This window comes from Henckelia pumila, chromosome 4 (genome assembly GCF_033568475.1).
Source record: "Henckelia pumila isolate YLH828 chromosome 4, ASM3356847v2, whole genome shotgun sequence".
NCBI lineage: Eukaryota > Viridiplantae > Streptophyta > Magnoliopsida > Lamiales > Gesneriaceae > Henckelia > Henckelia pumila.
Genome location: NC_133123.1, coordinates 39,506,610 through 39,524,729, shown reverse-complemented (window position 1 = coordinate 39,524,729; position 18,120 = coordinate 39,506,610). Strand labels below are relative to the sequence as shown.

Below are 18,120 nucleotides of genomic sequence, written 5' to 3'. Positions count from 1 at the left end.
TCATATAAGAACTTCAAAGTTAAGCATGCTTGACTTGGGGAAATTATAGGATGGATGACCCCTGAAAAGTTTCTCAGGGTACGTGTGAGTGAGGACATAAGACATAGAAAAGACTCGTCTTGATACAGTGAATCGTTACAATCTCAGCTTCAAAATATAATTCATATATGTGATTGTTTTCATCTAGAATGTTTTACTCTATTTTTTATTGCTAGAGTCGTCAATTTGAGTTGGATCTGTTAGGTCGGCTCGTCTCACTACCATATAATACTATAACTTACATTAACCCATTTAAAAGCGAGTCTAAATGGACAGACTGCATGGGTCACATACCTAGATGGGTTGGCCCGTGCACTACTAGAAAATATGGCTTTCGTGACACTTTTTTAGTGACATTTTTCTAAAAATGTCATCGTATATATACATATCATGACATTGATTAAAAATCAAAATATTAATAAAATAAAAAAACTAATTAGATATGTTATTATGTCATTTTTAGAAAAAATCACTAAAAAAATTCTTTTTCCCACCAAAAAATTCTCTACTTCCCTCTCAAAAATTAGCACGCTTACTTTAATTTTCACCCCAACTTTTCACAGCCTCCCAGAGTTTCCTATCTCACTCCCTAACATTCATTCCCAGCCCTAATTTATTTTTCCTTCTCTTCTCTCAAGACTCATCGGTACTCTTCGTACGACGATTCCCCCAAAGCCAACCCTAGCCTCCCACTTATTATCATCGATTCGTTGGCACTGAGTTAAAAGGTGCTTACCGATGATACCACTGGGCTCCTGTTGCTGCACCTGTTCCCGCACCGGGAGAATGTCGACGTGTTGAAGCTTCCGACGCGGCGAGGGGCGAAAATGGTGGCGATGTACGTGCGGTACCCATGGCTACTTCGACGGTGCTCTACTGGCACGACATCTGCCCGAGCTTTTCATTGAGCTCAGCATTCATCTCGGACTTAACCTTTGGTAATTCTTAATTTCAGTTGTTTTTTTTACTATGTTATTAGATTTGTTTGTTGTAATGTTAGATTTTTCAAATGAACTTTGATTTTCTTTCTTTTTTTAAAAAAATGCTTTTTTGGAAGCAATTGTTTTCAATTTCGTGCCATTTAATCCACATGTAGAATCGACAATTTCATGTGAATATTGTGATTTCCAATAAATCATTCTTTACGTGTAATTTGTTGACTTTATTGGGTTATCTTTTCTGCCCAAGGAAGTTCACAAACACAAAGACCCTTTTGCGAGGACTTTGGCTCAGAGGATACAGAGGCTCCTTGTGCAGGTTGTGCTTCTCATTTTTGTTGTTTCATGTAAGATGGCGAATATGGAAAATGTATCAAGGATTGCTTCTCTTAATAAGTATCTGTTTAATGTTTAGTTTCTTGTTGGGTATAATTTTTTTATGTTTATCAAAATGGGCACTGATTTTTGTAATGGATTGGGTTGAAATTTCTTGAATTTATTGGTGATGAAGCTCCCTTTATCTCTGTAGTGACCCTTACCCGGATCACCTACTAAACATAACTTATGCATGCAATTTACTTAATTAAACAGATATCAGAATAAAACTGCGGAAACCAATAACATTATACAATCTCAAGTAAAAGAATCTGTAATTTATCCAATAATATACAACCAAATCGAATAGCTGTATAAACCCAAACAACAGTAATAAAACCTAGACGAAGCTCCAGCTGGCCAACCACTGACTAGCCCCTCCTGGATCCACCCTCCTCGTCCAATCGCAAACCTGCCCCATGGAATAGGGTGTCCAGAAAATACAGAGTACGAGATGTGAGCATAAAACGCTCAGTACGAGAGTATGAGTATACATGCATGCAAAGTGAACTCCCTATAGACTCGAGGTCAAGGATCAGATAACAGAGACAGACCGGGCCCTGATATGTAGCACGTTGTGCCGTCGCTTCAGGAGGTGGCTCCCATACCGAGATAACCGTGGATACGCCGGACCCAAATCGATGGAAGTCCATCCAATAACAGGATAGGGTACAACCCTACTAACAGACATCTCGAAAGAGATACAGCAAGATGCAAATGAATGCAGCATAATATCATGGCATATAAATCATGCAGTCACATAATACATGCATACTCAGTCAGGATATCTCGAACAGTACTTTCGTACCTCAAAACAGAGCAAGCTCTACCAACTCTAGGTCCACGCCTATAGTCTGCTCTACACTGCCAAATGATATTACTATCATTAAAGTGCTCTAAAAGCCTTAACTAAGCTATTGCGTACTCCTAAATATTAATAGGAAGCAAAAGCTATACCTTCGTCCGTCGTTAGCCCTTTGATGTCGATGCCTCCAGAACTTGGGCACAACTCCGCTACGACTACCGAACGCCTCGCCGACCTCCGGACCCAGCCTAAGAAGACTAGAACAGCTCCAAAAGGACTAGAATGGAAAGGAGAACTCGGAATTGGCAAATGAAAGTGAAGTCTCGGCCTTCTATTTATAGACAACGATCGGAACTTCCGATCCTCGATCGGAACGTCCGAACCTCGATCGGAACGTCCGATCCTGCCATCGGAGCTTCCGAAGATCCTGATCTGCCACGTGTCAAAATATCACTTGTTGACTCCGGATAGGGGTGATCAGAGCTTCCGGTCCTGATCGGAGCTTCCGATCTTGCCACACGTCATGACTGACGTAAAATCGATCGGAGCTTCCGATCCTGTTCGGAGCTTCCGATCCTGATCGGAGCTTCCGAACTCACCTTCGGAGCTTCCGAACTCTACCCAAGTAATTATGATTAATTCCTTAATTACTGATTTTGGTTACGGGCTACTACATTCTCCCCCACTTAAGATATTTCGTCCTCGAAATCAGATCTTAAGTACCGAATTCAAATACAGAAATCAAAAACATTCTTTATTCAAATCAAACGTTTACAAAGTTTGCAACTGAATACAACTTAAAGAATGAAATCAAAACAACTCAGGATGGTCTTTACGCATCCTGTCCTCAAGCTCCCAAGTAGCTTCCTCAATGCCTCGGCGCTGCCATTGAACTAAAACCAAAGGAATGACTTTGTTCCGTAAAACCTTATCCTTATAATCCAGGATACGAAGAGGTTTCTCAACATAAGTCAAATCCTTGTCTACCTGAACCTCAGACCGCTGCAGAATATGAGATTCATGCGCCACATATCGTCGCAACAGAGATACGTGGAACACGTCGTGAATACTGGATAGATGCGGTGGCAAAGCTAGTCGATAAGCCAAATCGCCAATGCTCTCCAAGATCTCAAACGGACCGATAAATCTGGGAGACAACTTGCACTTAAGGCCAAATCTGAGAATTTTGCGGAAAGGTGACACTCTCAGAAACACTTTCTCCCCGACCTCGAATTGCAAAGGCCTACGCTTGATATTAGCATAGCTGGCCTGACGATCCTGTGCAGTCTTAATCCGTTTTTTGATTTGATCAACAATGTCTATCGCCTGCTGGATAAACTCCGGTCCCTCAGCCTGTCTCTCCCCCACTTCTTCCCAGAAGAGTGGAGTACGACAACGTCGCCCATACAACGCCTCAAAAGGTGTCATCCCAATACTAGTGTGATAGTTGTTGTTGTAAGCGAACTCGATCAACGACAAATGATCCTGTCAGGCTGAACCAAAATCTATGACGCATGCTCTAAGCATATCCTCTAAAGTACGGATAGTGCGCTCTGACTGACCATCAGTCTCCGGATGATAGGCTGTACTCAAACTGAGAGTAGTACCCATCGCACGCTGAACACTCCCCCAGAATCTAGAAGTAAACCTGGGGTCCCGATCGCTGACAATGCTCACAGGCACTCCATGAAGTCGAACGATCTCCTGAATGTACATCCGTGCCATGCGATCCACAGAGTACTCTCGGCTATAGGCAATGAAATGCGCTGACTTGGTGAGTCGGTCCACCATAACCCAGATAGCATCACAGTTCCTCGGGGATACCGGCAAATGTGTCACAAAGACCATTGTGATAAACTCCCATTTTCATTCAGGAATAGGCAGACTGTGAAGCAATCCTCCAGGTCGTCGGTGCTTTGTCTTGACCTGTTGACACACCAAACATCTCGAAACAAACTGATAAACACTGCGTTTCATTCCCTTCCACCAGAAACGAGTACGTAGATCCTTGTACATCTTGTTGCTCTCAGGATGAATACTCAACTTAGTGCGATGTGCCTGAGACAAAATCTCCTCTCGCAACTCTTCATACCAGACAAACACAGAAAGCCATCCGACTGATAATGAAATCCAGACGAGCTACCCTCGTTAGCTAGACGAGCTAAACGTTGGGTCTTCGAATCAGACATCTGAGCATCTCGGATCCGCGAATACAAGGCTGGCTCAGGTAATATCGCAAACATCTGGATACTCTGCATACCTTTCTTATGCTTGAAAGTATAACCTGAAGTACAACAGTCACTGATTGCACTAGACATCGAACAAGTTTGAAGTGCGGATAGTCGCACCTTGCGACTCAAAGCATCAGCGGTGAGATTAGCAGCTCCCGGATGGTACTTAATCTCGCAATCATAGTCCTTAAGCAAGTCCATCCAACGTCTCTGCCTCATGTTCAACTCCGCCTGAGTGAACAAATACTTGAGACTCTTATGGTCGGTGAAGATCTCAAATTTTTCGCCATACAGATAATGACGCCAGATCTTCAAAGCGAACACAATGGCTGCTAACTCCAAATCGTGGACTGGGTAGTTGTCCTCGTGAAGCTTCAGCTGTCTAGAAGCGTATGCGATCACATGCCCATTCTGAGTCAGGACGCAACCTAACCCCTGAAGAGAAGCATCTGTGTAAACTACATACCCTCCAGATCCTGACGGTAATGCCAACACCGGCGCAGAAGTCAACCGCCGTCGAAGCTCACAGAAATTCTCCTCGCACTCGGAGGACCACTCGAATTCCACACCCTTGCGGGTAAGCTGCGTCAACGGTCGAGCTAACTGAGAGAAGTTCAGAATGAAGCGACGATAATACCCTGCTAGACCCAGAAAACTACGGATCTCAGCAACTGTCGTCGGACGCGACCAATTAAGTACTGCTTCAATCTTGCTTGGATCAACAGAAATCCCCTCCCTGGATATGATATGGCCAAGAAAGACCACTCTATCCATCCAGAACTCACACTTGCTCAGCTTGGCGTACAACTGCTTATCTCGAAGAGTCTGCAGTACCAACCGCAAAGAGAAACATGCTCTTCCGTATTACGCGAATACACCAAGATGTCGTCAATGAATACCACAACAAACTTGTCCAAATACTCTCTGAAAACACGGTTCATCAGATCCATGAATATAGCCGGCGCATTAGTCAAACCAAATAGCATCACTAGGAACTCGTAATGCCCATAGCGAGTACGGAATGCAGTCTTGGCTACGTCCTGATCACGGACTCTCAACTGATGATACCCAGATCTCAAGTCAATCTTGGTGTAAACTGACGTGCCCTGCAGCTGATCGAACAAGTCATCAATACGAGGCAACGGATACTTGTTCTTCACAGTGACTCGATTCAACTGCCGATAGTCAATGCACAGCCGCATCGACCCATCTTTCTTCTTCACGAAGAGAACAGGAGCTTCCCAAGGAGATACACTAGGACGAATGTACCCCTTGTCCAAAAGATCCTGTAGCTGATTCTTCAACTCACGCATCTCTGACGGAGCCAGACGATACGGTGCTCTAGAAATAGGCGAAGTACCCGGCATCAACTCTATGCCAAACTCGACTTCCCTAGCAGGAGGAAAACCCGGAATCTCATCAGGAAATACATCTGGAAATTCATCCACAACAGGAATGCTCTCTATCCCAATACTCTCAGCGGACAAATCAACTGCATAGATAAGGTAGCCTTCCCCGCCAGACTTTAGAGCTCGACAGGCTCTCAAAGCTGATACTAAAGGCATCGGGGGTCGCGCTCCCTCACCATAGAAAAACCAACTCTCACTCCCTTCTGGATGAAAGCGTACTAATCTCTGATAGCAGTCCACTGAAGCTCGATAGGTAGTCAATATATCTATTCCCAGAATGCAATCAAAGTCGTCCATCGCCAGGACCATGAGATTCGCTAACAGAATGTTCCCTTCGAACTCTAAAGGGCAACCCATTACTAGACGCTTAGCCAAAACAGATTGGCCCGTCGGAGTAGAAACAGACATCACTACGTCTAGTGCAATGCATGGTAACTTATGCCTCTTAACAAAATGTGCAGAAATGAAGGAATGAGATGCACCAGTGTCAATAAGTACAAGAGCAGGTATACCATAAAGCAGAAATGTACCTGCGATAACTTTCTCATTCTCCTCCACAGCCTGATCATGTCTCAGGGCAAACACCTGGCCAGAAGCTCGTGGCCTCAAATGAGAACTCCCAGCAGACTGTCCCTGCGACCTCTGCTGTACGGTGGTCTGAGAGCTCGATCCTGAACCAGAACCAGAACCGCCTCCCCCAGACAGTGGACAATCCCTCCGGATATGACCAGTCTCTCCACAACGGAAACAAGCTCCAGAAGCTCTACGGCACTTGTCGGATGGATGGTTCTTCCCACAGTGATCACACTTGTTCTTCTTACCGTAACGGACAACACCTCCAGAACCAGAGGAAGAAGAAGATCCAGATTTCTTGAAAGTTTGGGCACGGGGGCCCAAAGAACTAGCAGGCCTCGACTGAGGGAAAGACCTGTTCCGCCGAATGCTGTCCTCCGCCTGGTGACAACGGGCTCACCAAACCCTCGTAGGACATGTCGTCACCAACCGCCACACGGTCATGGATCTCAGGGTTAAGGCCCTGAAGGAACAGAATATACTTCATCTCTGAGCTATCAGCAATCTCGGGGCAATAGGATAACAGATCAAAGAACCTCTGCTGATACTCATCGATAGACATGGCTCCCTGTCGCAGACTCAGTAGCTCGCCTGCCTTCGACTGTCGGAGTGCAGGAGGAAAATACCGCTTTTGGAAAGCTGTGCGGAATTCGGCCCAGGTGGCCACTCCTCTCACCGCAACAAAAGGTGCAGAAGTAAACCTCCACCACCTGCGCGCACGCCCATCCAGAAGATAGCCAAGGGTCTCCACCTTCTGCTCCTCGGTGCATTGGAAAGTCTGAAAAGTCATCTCCATACGGTCTAACCAGTTCTCCGCATCCTCCGGAGACTCACCTCCAACTAAGGGCTTAGGACCCATAGCTAAGAATCGACGCACAGTGAAACGCTCGTCGTCATGATGACGATGACGCCGTTCTCGACGAGGCTCCCGGTCGGCATCACCCCAACGCCCACCAACACTACCATGAGAACTCCGGTCGTCACGATTTGACATCTACAAAAATACCTCAAGATGAGACTAAATCCCAAGAATTCTTTTGCATGCTCTGATACCATAAATGTAGTGACCCTTACCCGGATCACCTATTAAACAGAACTTATGCATGCAATTTACTTAATTAAACAGATATCAGAATAAAACTGCGGAAACCAATAACATTATACAATCTCAAGTAAAGGAATCTGTAATTTATCCAATAATATACAACCAAATCGAATAGCTGTATAAACCCAAACAACAGTAATAAAACCTAGACGAAGCTCCAGCTGGCCAACCACTGACTAGCCCCTCCTGGATCCACCCTCCTCGTCCAATCGCAAACCTGCCCCATGGAATAGGGTGTCCAGAAAATACAGAGTACGAGACGTGAGCATAAAACGTTCAGTACGAGAGTATGAGTATACATGCATGCAAAGTGAACTCCCTATAGACTCGAGGTCAAGGATCAGATAACAGAGACAGACCGGGCCCTGGTATGTAGCACGTTGTGCCGTCGCTTCAGGAGGTGGCTCCCATACCGAGATAACCGTGGATACGCCGGACCCAAATCGATGGAAGTCCATCCACTAACAGAATAGGGTACAACCCTACTAACAGACATCTCGAAAGAGATACAGCAAGATGCAAATGAATGCAGCATAATATCATGACATATAAATCATGCAGTCACATAATACATGCATATTCAGTCAGGATATCTCGAACAGTACTTTTGTACCTCAAAACAGAGCAAGCTCTACCAACTCTAGGTCCACGCCTATAGTCTGCTCTACACTGCCAAATGATATTACTATCATTAAAGTGCTCTAAAAGCCTTAACTAAGCTATTGCGTACTCCTAAATATTAATAGGAAGCAAAAGCTATACTTTCGTCCGTCGTTAGCCCTTTGATGTCGATGCCTCCAGAACTTGGGCACAACTCCGCTACGACTACCGAACGCCTTGCCGACCTCCGGACCCAGCCTAAGAAGACTAGAACAGCTCCAAAAGGACTAGAATGGAAAGGAGAACTCGGAATTGGCAAATGAAAGTGAAGTCTCGGCCTTCTATTTATAGACAACGATCGGAACTTCCGATCCTCGATCGGAACGTCCGAACCTCGATCGGAACGTCCGATCCTGCCATCGGAGCTTCCGAAGATCCTGATCTGCCACGTGTCAAAATATCACTTGTTGACTCCGGATAGGGGTGATCAGAGCTTCCGATCTTGCCACACGTCATGACTGACGTAAAATCGATCGGAGCTTCCGATCCTGTTCGGAGCTTCCGATCCTGATCGGAGCTTCCGAACTCACCTTCGGAGCTTCCGAACTCTACCCAAATAATTATGATTAATTCCTTAATTACTGATTTTGGTTACGGGCTACTACAATCTCTATTCTTTTCCAAGGGATTTGCTGCTTCTTGAAGATGATAAGAATCTCATTTTCCTTTTGCTCTTTTTACATTCGATTTCAATGTAGTTCTGGAAATTGGTTACAATTGTAATAATAATAATTAAGGTTTTATTATATAATCGATTAATCTCTATGTCTATTAATCATTATCATTTTTGTTGCACACTTAACCATTAAATGATATATGTTGTTTGTCACCTTCATTTCTTAATTGTATTAGAATGTTGCCCATTTTGTAACGTTGCATCAAAAAGATACCACCTTTACCAGGTATTTTCCAAGTAACTTTATTGGATTTTTGATGAAAAGATGACTTTAGGCATTAAAATATCATGAATATCAAAAGAGGCACAACTTTGCTTGTTGAACCAATGACTTTAGTTGGACCTAGCCTTGGTGCAGCTGCTGCAATAGATTTTGCTGTCAATTTTCCTGAAGATGTAAGATTTTTCATCCTCATCAAATTTCTTTTGATTTCTTCGAATCTGGGGAGTCTAGTAGAAAATTCGGAATCTTGTTGAACTACTGCACTGAATTTATAGTATATTTTCATCTCTCTGTTCTTTATTTCAATTTTTTTCTTGTAATTATCATATTTTGTATTGTTATATGTTCTTTGCCTGGCTATCTAAAAGTTATTCAAGGATGAAACTGGAAAATTATGCAAATTACAGGATGCCAAACAATTCAGGAATGCCTCCATCATCTGGAGGAATGATAGCTTGGCCTTGTCATCTGAAGGGGGTCGAGAATCTGCGGGCAGGGATCCCAAACCTAGCTGTAAGATTTTTCATCCTCATCAAATTTCTTTTGCTTCTATTCTTATGTTTATAGTTGGAATGAGATATTCCACATGATCTATGTTCATATGCCACCACATATTTTTAGAATTTTTTTATGTTTTTTTCCTGAAGTTCGTGTTGTTTATGTTTCAGTCTAGTCTAATGGTGGTGGAATGAGCTTATGATTGTTGATGCAGCCACTACTACATCATCTTTTATCAATGATTTCGGACATACTCTTGTTTAATATTTCAAACCATTGAACATCTGAGACAAGAATGGAATAGGCTGAACTTGGGTAAAACTATGACCTCTCACTTTCTTTAGACTGTTAAAAAACAATAACTGAATGAAGTGGTAAACAAATAGTCTGACATGCTATTATTTAAATAATTATGGGTAATTTCTTGCCATCATTAATCAAATAGTTCATCTATAAGTGCAATACATAACGGGCCAACAAAATTTATTTTCATTTGCTAATATTAAAAAGAGGAGAATGCATAGTAGGGTATTATTAAACATGGGAAAATATCACAAATTCAATAAATTATATGTTTTATCATATGGTGAGTTACCATTTATTTTCCTATTTTTAAGTGGATTGTGCAGGTATTAGAATATCCTAAGTTTAAAATTTCAGATGCAAAAGAATAGTAATAGTTGTCCAAAACATAGGCTTCTACTTGAACATTATAGTGTATATGTTGGTACCTAATTACGATAGGATTGGTTAGCATTGTTTTCTATCGAATTTTCACTTTAAAACACTATTCATTTTTAAAAAATATGATTAAGTTCTTGACTTTATATTAGTTCAAAAGGCCAAAAGGGAAGTTTAATTATGTGACTACTTGGTGCATGTGTTTTGTTGATACAAAAAGATGCTATATGTGTTTCTATCATTTTTTTTTTCTTTTCATTGTATTTTTTTGCACTGTTCCTTTTTCTATTCATTTATTATTATTTGTGATGGCTAGTTTAGGGGAATTTAAGATATGATTTTGCAACTTAAATGCATAAATATATATTGGTTAACTTAAGGATTGAAAATGGATACATTTCAAATAAGTATGTGAAAACCATTCAAATGATGTGCCAATTCTCTGTTTCTAATGTGTTTTTTGCAGAATCTTCGACTCGTATTCGCTGAGAATGAGCTTCCTGTCAAAACCATGAGATTCAATGTTGATTATTATATTTGGAGCAGCCTCTCGATGTTTATGTCATTTCCAGCTACTTAGAGGTTATATTCTAGTCTCAATACTTGAACCAACCCCTGTTATTCTAGCTCGTTCCTGTTACTTTCCGATGGGATTTTCGGAGAAGCTGCATTTCGGTTTCCACTTACTTTTAGCTTTGAGTTGTGATGATTTTAAGATCGATTTCCGGCCTTTAATTCAAGTTTCCAAGCTTTACCGAGGTACAAAAGCCTGCTCGAAAATGTATTTTGACTTGCATCGATTTAATTTGTTTCGTTACATTTATCACACTATATTGATGAATTATTTTGGTTTATGTTGTAGGTTTTATCGCCAAACGAAATCAAGGTTAGCTTTTAAAAAACAATTTTTTTGTACTGATTCCTTTGGCTTGCAACATCAAAGTTGGTTTCCATGTCTCCGTTAACTGATTGTACGTGAATTGTGAGTGACTTTATGTTGTTTACTTCACTTCTAACAATATTCGTCAGGTTTTTATAAGTGCATCTAATAGTGGTATTCTTTACAGTCTAATCATTTTATCCAGTTGAAATAAGAATATAATTCTTAGTTTATTTTATATTTAGGTTGGATCGATGCTCTATTTGATCAAAGGTTTACAAAGATTAATCCAAGCTTGTAGCCAAATGAATTTCATCGTAGCATTTGTCCAGATGGTGAAAGATGCTCTGAAGAACAATTTGGCTTCTCTTGTTATTATTAAGTCATTTGATTTTAATGTACTTGTTGCTATATTATGAGAATTGTAAGATAGCTTGTAGATATTACGATAATATTTGTATGAACTTTTATGTATCTAAATTTTGGTTGTTAATAATTATTTTTTCTATAAAGTATTTCAATACATTTCAATAATTTATAGTTTTTAGAATTTTGAGTTGTTTTTAAATATTAATGAATTTGTGATGTATTTAAAAATATGAAAATATGATATTTATAAATGAATTTCATAAAAAATTTTAATGCATTTATATATTTGAAAAGATGACATTTATAAATGTCATTATAAATCTTAGTGTATTTATATATAGGAAAAAGTGACATTTATAAATGTCACTGCAAAACTTATAGTGTATCTATATATATGAAAAGACGACATTAATAAATGTCACTATAAAATTTATAATGTATCTACATATATGAAAAGATGATATTTATAAATGTCATTACAAATCTTATGGTGACATTTTTGTTGTCATTATAACAATTATTCATGACATTAGTGGTGTAATTGTTTTTATGTTATAGTGACACTAGAAAATGTCACAAGGCTTTAGACGACATCACTATAGAGGACATTTTAACTTAATGTCACTATATCCAAAATGTCAAGATAAGTAGTATATGGTGACATTTTTAAGTGTCATTAAAAGCATTTTTTCTAGTAGTGGTGAGAAAATGAAAATTAATTGTAAGGTATATATTTTTGGTTATATATGTTATTTTAAGTGAAAATTGTGTATTTTTCGAATTAATTACTTTGTATAAAATACAATGTGCGAAAATCGGTTTAGTCTATGCTGCCCGAATGGAGATTCAATGGCCCACATTTTTTGTATTTGAGATCTTCACATGAATATCTCAAATGCAAAAAATGGGTCATTGGATGCAGCACATGGGCAATGCTCATGTGCTAGCATAGACTAAACCGCGAAAATCAATGCTTAAAATTTTATACTGTACATGTGCTAACATAGACTAAATTACGAAAATCAATGCTTAAAATTTTATTAATATTTTTTATAAATATTTATTTATGAAATAAAATTTTTAACCAATTATGATGACAATTAATTTATTTTTATTTGTTATTGGTCTATCAACCTAACCCGTAATTCAACTTAAGTTAAGTTAGGGATTTTCAACCCACCAAGATCGTGGGTGGGCCGATCCTACCCCACAAATGACAACTATAATTGCAATTGGCCAATTGTACTCGTCTTTATAATTTTTTTTATAAATACGTGCGCGATCAGATGATGATGATGATCATAATAATAATAAAAATACAAAATTAATTGTGTTAGAAGTGATATATCTACGCTTATTTGATTGATTATAGTTATCTATAAAATCCTATTCAATTTATTATGGGACCGAAGTGGGCCCAAAATAGTTTTGAAGGGTTGATCCCTTGATAGGCTTAGGGTCAACATAGCACCACTCCCTCATACATTCATTATTGATAAGAAAGAAGCTCAAATGATCTTCAAGAGGTGTCCAAGTTGGTGACATATGTGAACTTTTGATCATGGGTTAGGAGTTCGATTTTTTCTGCCAACATTTTTTTGGACTAGTCTGTCACACAGGACTGTCTAGTGTGGTTTACCTGACTAGCGTAGTTTGCAGGCTATTGCCTTAGTCCGGAAGTTTACCAAGAGCAACGAAAGCGTAAAAAAAAAAAAAAAAAGCCCAAATGAATGAATGATTAACAATTCAAAATTTTTTTTAAAAAAAACTTATTTAATATTTAAAAACTGTCAAAACAAGTCGATCCACAAGTTTTCATTCAACGAATTGAGAAATTACCAATATAACCAGTCTATGGTGATTTGATCAGCCCCACTTTGACGGTTTTATTTGGTATTTGTAGCACTTGCTTTTGTCATGTTAAATTTATATGTTAATGAAATTTAAATATGTATAAATGAAAATTTTTAAATAATAAAATTATTTTTAATACTTTGTTGCATACTTCTTTCAAATGTTTATATATTTGTTTCGAAACAAAATTTTCTCACCAAATTAACAATTTCTGGCCATGCGGCCACGAGATAAAGCATTTCAAAGAAATAATGGACTATGAGAAGAACAAAAGAGACATTAACTATGACAATTATGAAAACCCTACTACCATTTAAGAGCCGTAGAGCTAACCTTGAATTATCATATCCGTAAGATTATCTACTTTTATCTTTCTTTTCTTTTTTTTTTTTTTTTTAACGTGGGAACCCGCAGCCATTACCTTTTAGTGCGCTCTGGGTAAACCCCCGAACTAACGCAATAGCCTGCAAATTACGCTAGTCAGGTAAACCACACTAGGCAAGTCATGTGTTACAGGCTAGTCCAAGAAGGTGTTGGCAGGGGGAATCGAACTCCTGACCTATGACCAATAGTTCACCTACTCCACTAACTTGGACACCTCTTAGGCCATCTCCAACCCTGCGCACCATTTTAGTGCAAGTTTTGCACTAAAATAATGCAATTTCTGCACCAAACACAACATCCATCTTCAATCCATTTACACCAAATCTTACACCAAAAAGAATATTCTCGAAATATTCCTTTTATTTCACATATATTAATTAATTTTATTCAACATATTTTTACAAATTATATAATTAATATTTTTTTAAAAAATAAATATTTTAACGTTAAATGTTAAAAATTAAATTAAATTAAAAATACTTATTTATTTATTATATTAAATTATTATATATTAATTTTTTCTCTAATATTTAGTTATTAAAATAATACCAAAAATATTTAATTAATATTTAAATATTTAAAAAAACATATAAAAGATAATTAAAAAATTAAAAATAAAATAAAATGAATGCACCAAATTTGGCGCAAGCCTTTGGTGCAAACAAGGTGGGGGCGCCAAAATGGCGCAAAATTTGGCGCCCCGTTGGAGCAATTTTCCTACGCTAAAATTTTAGCACATGGTTGGAAATGGCCTGGGAGGCTAGTTTTTTCTTTCTGTTTTCATCTCAAGGTAACATAAGAAAGAGGTTGGAGCATTTAATTAATATATCTAAAAACTTTTATGAATTTTGGTGTTATTAATGTCTAATTTTCACACAATATCATTCGCAAAATTTACTATTTTTTCACAGTTTTTAGTTTTGTAAAAAATCCAAACTTTTGCCGATGGCTGGGTTTGGAATATCAATTTAATTAGAAATATTTATTCGTGATATGTTCATTTATTTCTCGATACCTGTCTCGAAGACTGGATTTCAGTTTTGCTAGAGACATTCTTACGAATTTGTTTTTAGTATTTAGTTGTTACTTGTTAGTTAATAGCTTTTTTTCTTCTACATCTTTCATGTTTTTATGCTGACACTGTATAGCTTTTTGAGGGAATCTTGGCCTAGCCCTTTCCTCTAAGTTTTTTTTACTTATTTAATTACGTGAATAATACATTTAAGCCAACCTCGCCACAATTAATTAATTAGGGTTTGATCAAAAGTTTTCAATAACTGCCTGAGCCCAAATCGACTGCAACATACCGCACCGTATTGTACTGTTTCTTTCATTTTTTATAAATAACCATAGTTTTTTTAAAAAAAAATATGAAACCGCACTACCTTTATGGTGTGTTTATTTTATTTTTTTTTACCCAAAATCGCACGCATTGCATTGTCTTGCCTTATATAATTGCTTTAAATAATATTATTAACTACACCTTAATATATAATATATTTTTTATTTTTAATTACACTCTGTCACTCTCTCTTACACAACATTCCTTCAATATTTTCTCTTATTTCTTTCTTAGCACAACAAATATTCATCAAAATTATTTTACAATCATAACTAAAAATGAAACATAAAGGATCCTATTAATCTATTTTAACCGCGAAACCAATTTTATATGTAAAACCGCAATTAAAAAAATAAAATATAACCGAATCGCAAAGGATAATTCGGTTTAATTTTTTTAAAATAAAAACCACAAAACCGCACCGTAATCAGCCCTAGCACAATGATGATTTTCTTTATAAAAAAATAAGAAGAAGAAATTTTAACCAAACTTAAAAACCAAAACGAAACAAAACAAAAAAAACAAAACACAAATTTTTTTTTTCTAACTTATCACAAGCAATGTAAATAACTCCAATGGATAAGATTGTAAGAAAATCACATCAATTTATACCGTATAGTACAACGATTCTAACATATATGATTGTTTGTATATGGGGGACAATATATATATATATATATATATATATATATATATATATATATAATAATAATAATAATAATAATAATAATAATAATAATAAAATAACGAATTTTCCCCAAAAATTCAAATTTAAAGAATGAAAAAGTTTGATTGCATCCATTTAATTGTTAGTACAATCACATGATGTGTTTGGGATATGGTATGGTATGTTATAATGCCTCTATCATGCATACCAATGAAAAAATAAGTTGCTTGCTCGAAAATTTAAAAAAAAAAAAAAAAAGTCCCAATACTTCATCATTTATTTCATTTTTTTTTACCCCTTGATGTTTTTTATTTAATTTAAAAAACATAAAACGTACTATATTTATCAAACGTGGCCTAGGTAACATTTATTTGAGTCTTCTTCAAACGGACAAACGCTTAAAAAAAAAGTCCCAATACTTCATCATTTATTTAATTTTTTTTTTTGACCCCTTGATGTTTTTTATTTAATTTAAAAAACTTAAAACGTACTATATTTATCAAACGTGGCCTAGGTAACATTTATTTGAGTCTTCTTCAAACGGACAAACACTTTAAATATATAAAAATAGTGGAGAGTCGTTCGACGAACACTTTAAAGTCCCAATAGGGTGAGACTTCAAAAAGAGTAATCCCTTCACTTTTCTTGCACATCTTGTTTTTAAAAAATGTTCATATTTTTTTCATATTTAATGTGTATGATTTAATTCCAATATGTATAATAAAGTAAATATAATATGCAATAAATTATCATTTACCATCAAGTGATGCCAAATGGTTGGGGATCATTTCAAAAACTATAATTTGAAATCACCCACCCCTTTTATCCCTTCTTTCTTCTTTTCTTTTCTTGCCTTTTCTTTTGTTTTACTCATTGATGGCTTGCAAAAGTGTACATCCCATTGTCTAACCCGACTTTTTTTTGCATGTTGCACCGGATGTTCTACTCCGTGTATATCGAAATCCATTGGTTTGCAGTTAAATCAACGCAAAAATTTATGTGTGACGGTTTTGCCGGTCAATTTTGTAAGATAAATTTTCTATTTGAGTCATTCATAAAAAAATATTATTTTTATATCAAAATCATTATCTTTTATTATAAATATAAATAAAATTGACTCATCTTACGGATAAAAATTCAAAATACTCAAACCAAATAGCCAATATTGTCGTCCATGTCAACATCCACAAATTCATCGTCACACCAAATACTATGGTCCATCTTTTCTCAAATCAATTTACGAATGTTACCAAAGATGAGGATATAATGATTTGAAAATTTTAAAATCCCACTCTATTATAGTAGGAGAGAACGTTCAAGATTTTCATTACAAATCATTTCGAAATTACGTGAAACATACCGAATTTAAGATACTCGATTAAAAATTATCTATTTAAATATATTGCGAAATTGAAGAAAAAAACACACACACACACACTTATTTGTCACAAAAAACTTTGTTTTTGAGGATCTTTTAGGAAATGCAAGTGCTTGAATTTGAGAAGGTGGGGAAGCTAAAAATGCTTAAACCTCACGCCAACACCATTTATTTCCCACCCAACCAATGTGATATGTGGCGTGCCGCTTAATACCCTCCTTACGTTTTCTCTTTTCAACCGACAATTTCACTCCAAATTTCATAAATTTATCTTCTTTTTCAATAAAATAAAAAATATATAATTTTTATTTAATAATAAATCATCTCTGTGGAGTAAATTTAAATCTAAACTTGCATCATCAATCATGCACAATTACTTTCCACGGTAGGTCATATGTGTTGTGTATATAATATATATAAGGAACATGATATAATTTTTATTTTCTTATGAGAGGCTATGTATATTTTATGAAATCAACAAGACATAAGATATAAAAGTCTTCCTCAAAAAAATAACCCATGAGTCATTAATTCATCAGTTGATTAAATTAGTCAACCATTTGATCGGTTAATTGATTAATAGAAAAATTAATGTGAGAAATTAAGAGAAAAGTCGAACCTTTTTACCAATAAATAATAGATTCTAAACAATCATGCAAAGAGACAATAGACTAAAGAGATGGTAATCGTAAGACACAAACTCCCAAAAAGGGGTATAAGAAAATTGCAACTATTTTAAATATTAGTATTCGGTGCACGTGTCACATGCTTGTACATATTCATATATTGATCTAATAACGACATATTCATATATTGATCTAGTAATGAGATTTGTTATCATTGAATCGTGTCACATACTGGTACATATTCATATATTGATCTAATAACAAGATTTGTTATCATTGAATCTCATAATCGAGATTTCATTTCAAACGCGAAATCTAGGCATGAAATGATCAGATGGATTACGAGTCATCAATATTGAGAAAGATAAAGAAAAGATAATCAGGGGTTTAATAAAAACAAATTTGGA

The 18,120-nt window shown here is 36.8% G+C and overlaps 1 protein-coding gene across 9 annotated transcripts; it reads left to right on the top strand.

Annotated features, from left to right (window-relative positions):
* Window positions 1–614: 614 nt before the first annotated feature.
* On the top strand, window positions 615–11,606 carry LOC140864999 (uncharacterized). Of its 9 annotated transcripts, XR_012144450.1 has the most exons (7): window positions 615–977; window positions 1,232–1,296; window positions 8,988–9,037; window positions 9,442–9,547; window positions 10,680–10,972; window positions 11,076–11,099; window positions 11,339–11,606. XR_012144450.1 is itself a non-coding variant. In XM_073269471.1 (5 exons), exons 1-5 carry the CDS (start codon window positions 893–895, stop codon window positions 10,791–10,793), a joined length of 420 nt encoding a protein of 139 aa, XP_073125572.1. In that variant the 5' UTR covers window positions 615–892; the 3' UTR covers window positions 10,794–11,606. The 9 variants fall into 9 exon arrangements, 1 of the variants encoding a protein (XP_073125572.1); XR_012144449.1 differs by having other exon boundaries at window positions 10,680–11,099; XR_012144451.1 differs by adding an exon at window positions 9,703–9,847 and having other exon boundaries at window positions 10,680–11,606.
* Window positions 11,607–18,120: the final 6,514 nt, after the last annotated feature.

What these genes read in the sequence shown, in the direction of transcription:
- LOC140864999 (XM_073269471.1), top strand. Translation starts at nt 893, where the DNA reads ATGGCTACTTCGACGGTGCTCTACTGGCACGACATCTGCCCGAGCTTT. An exon ending in AAAGATACCACCTTTACCAG is followed by an intron (nt 9,038 to 9,441) that starts GTATTTTCCAAG and finishes TGCAAATTACAG; the next exon opens with GATGCCAAACAATTCAGGAA. An exon ending in CAGGGATCCCAAACCTAGCT is followed by an intron (nt 9,548 to 10,679) that starts GTAAGATTTTTC and finishes TGTTTTTTGCAG; the next exon opens with AATCTTCGACTCGTATTCGC.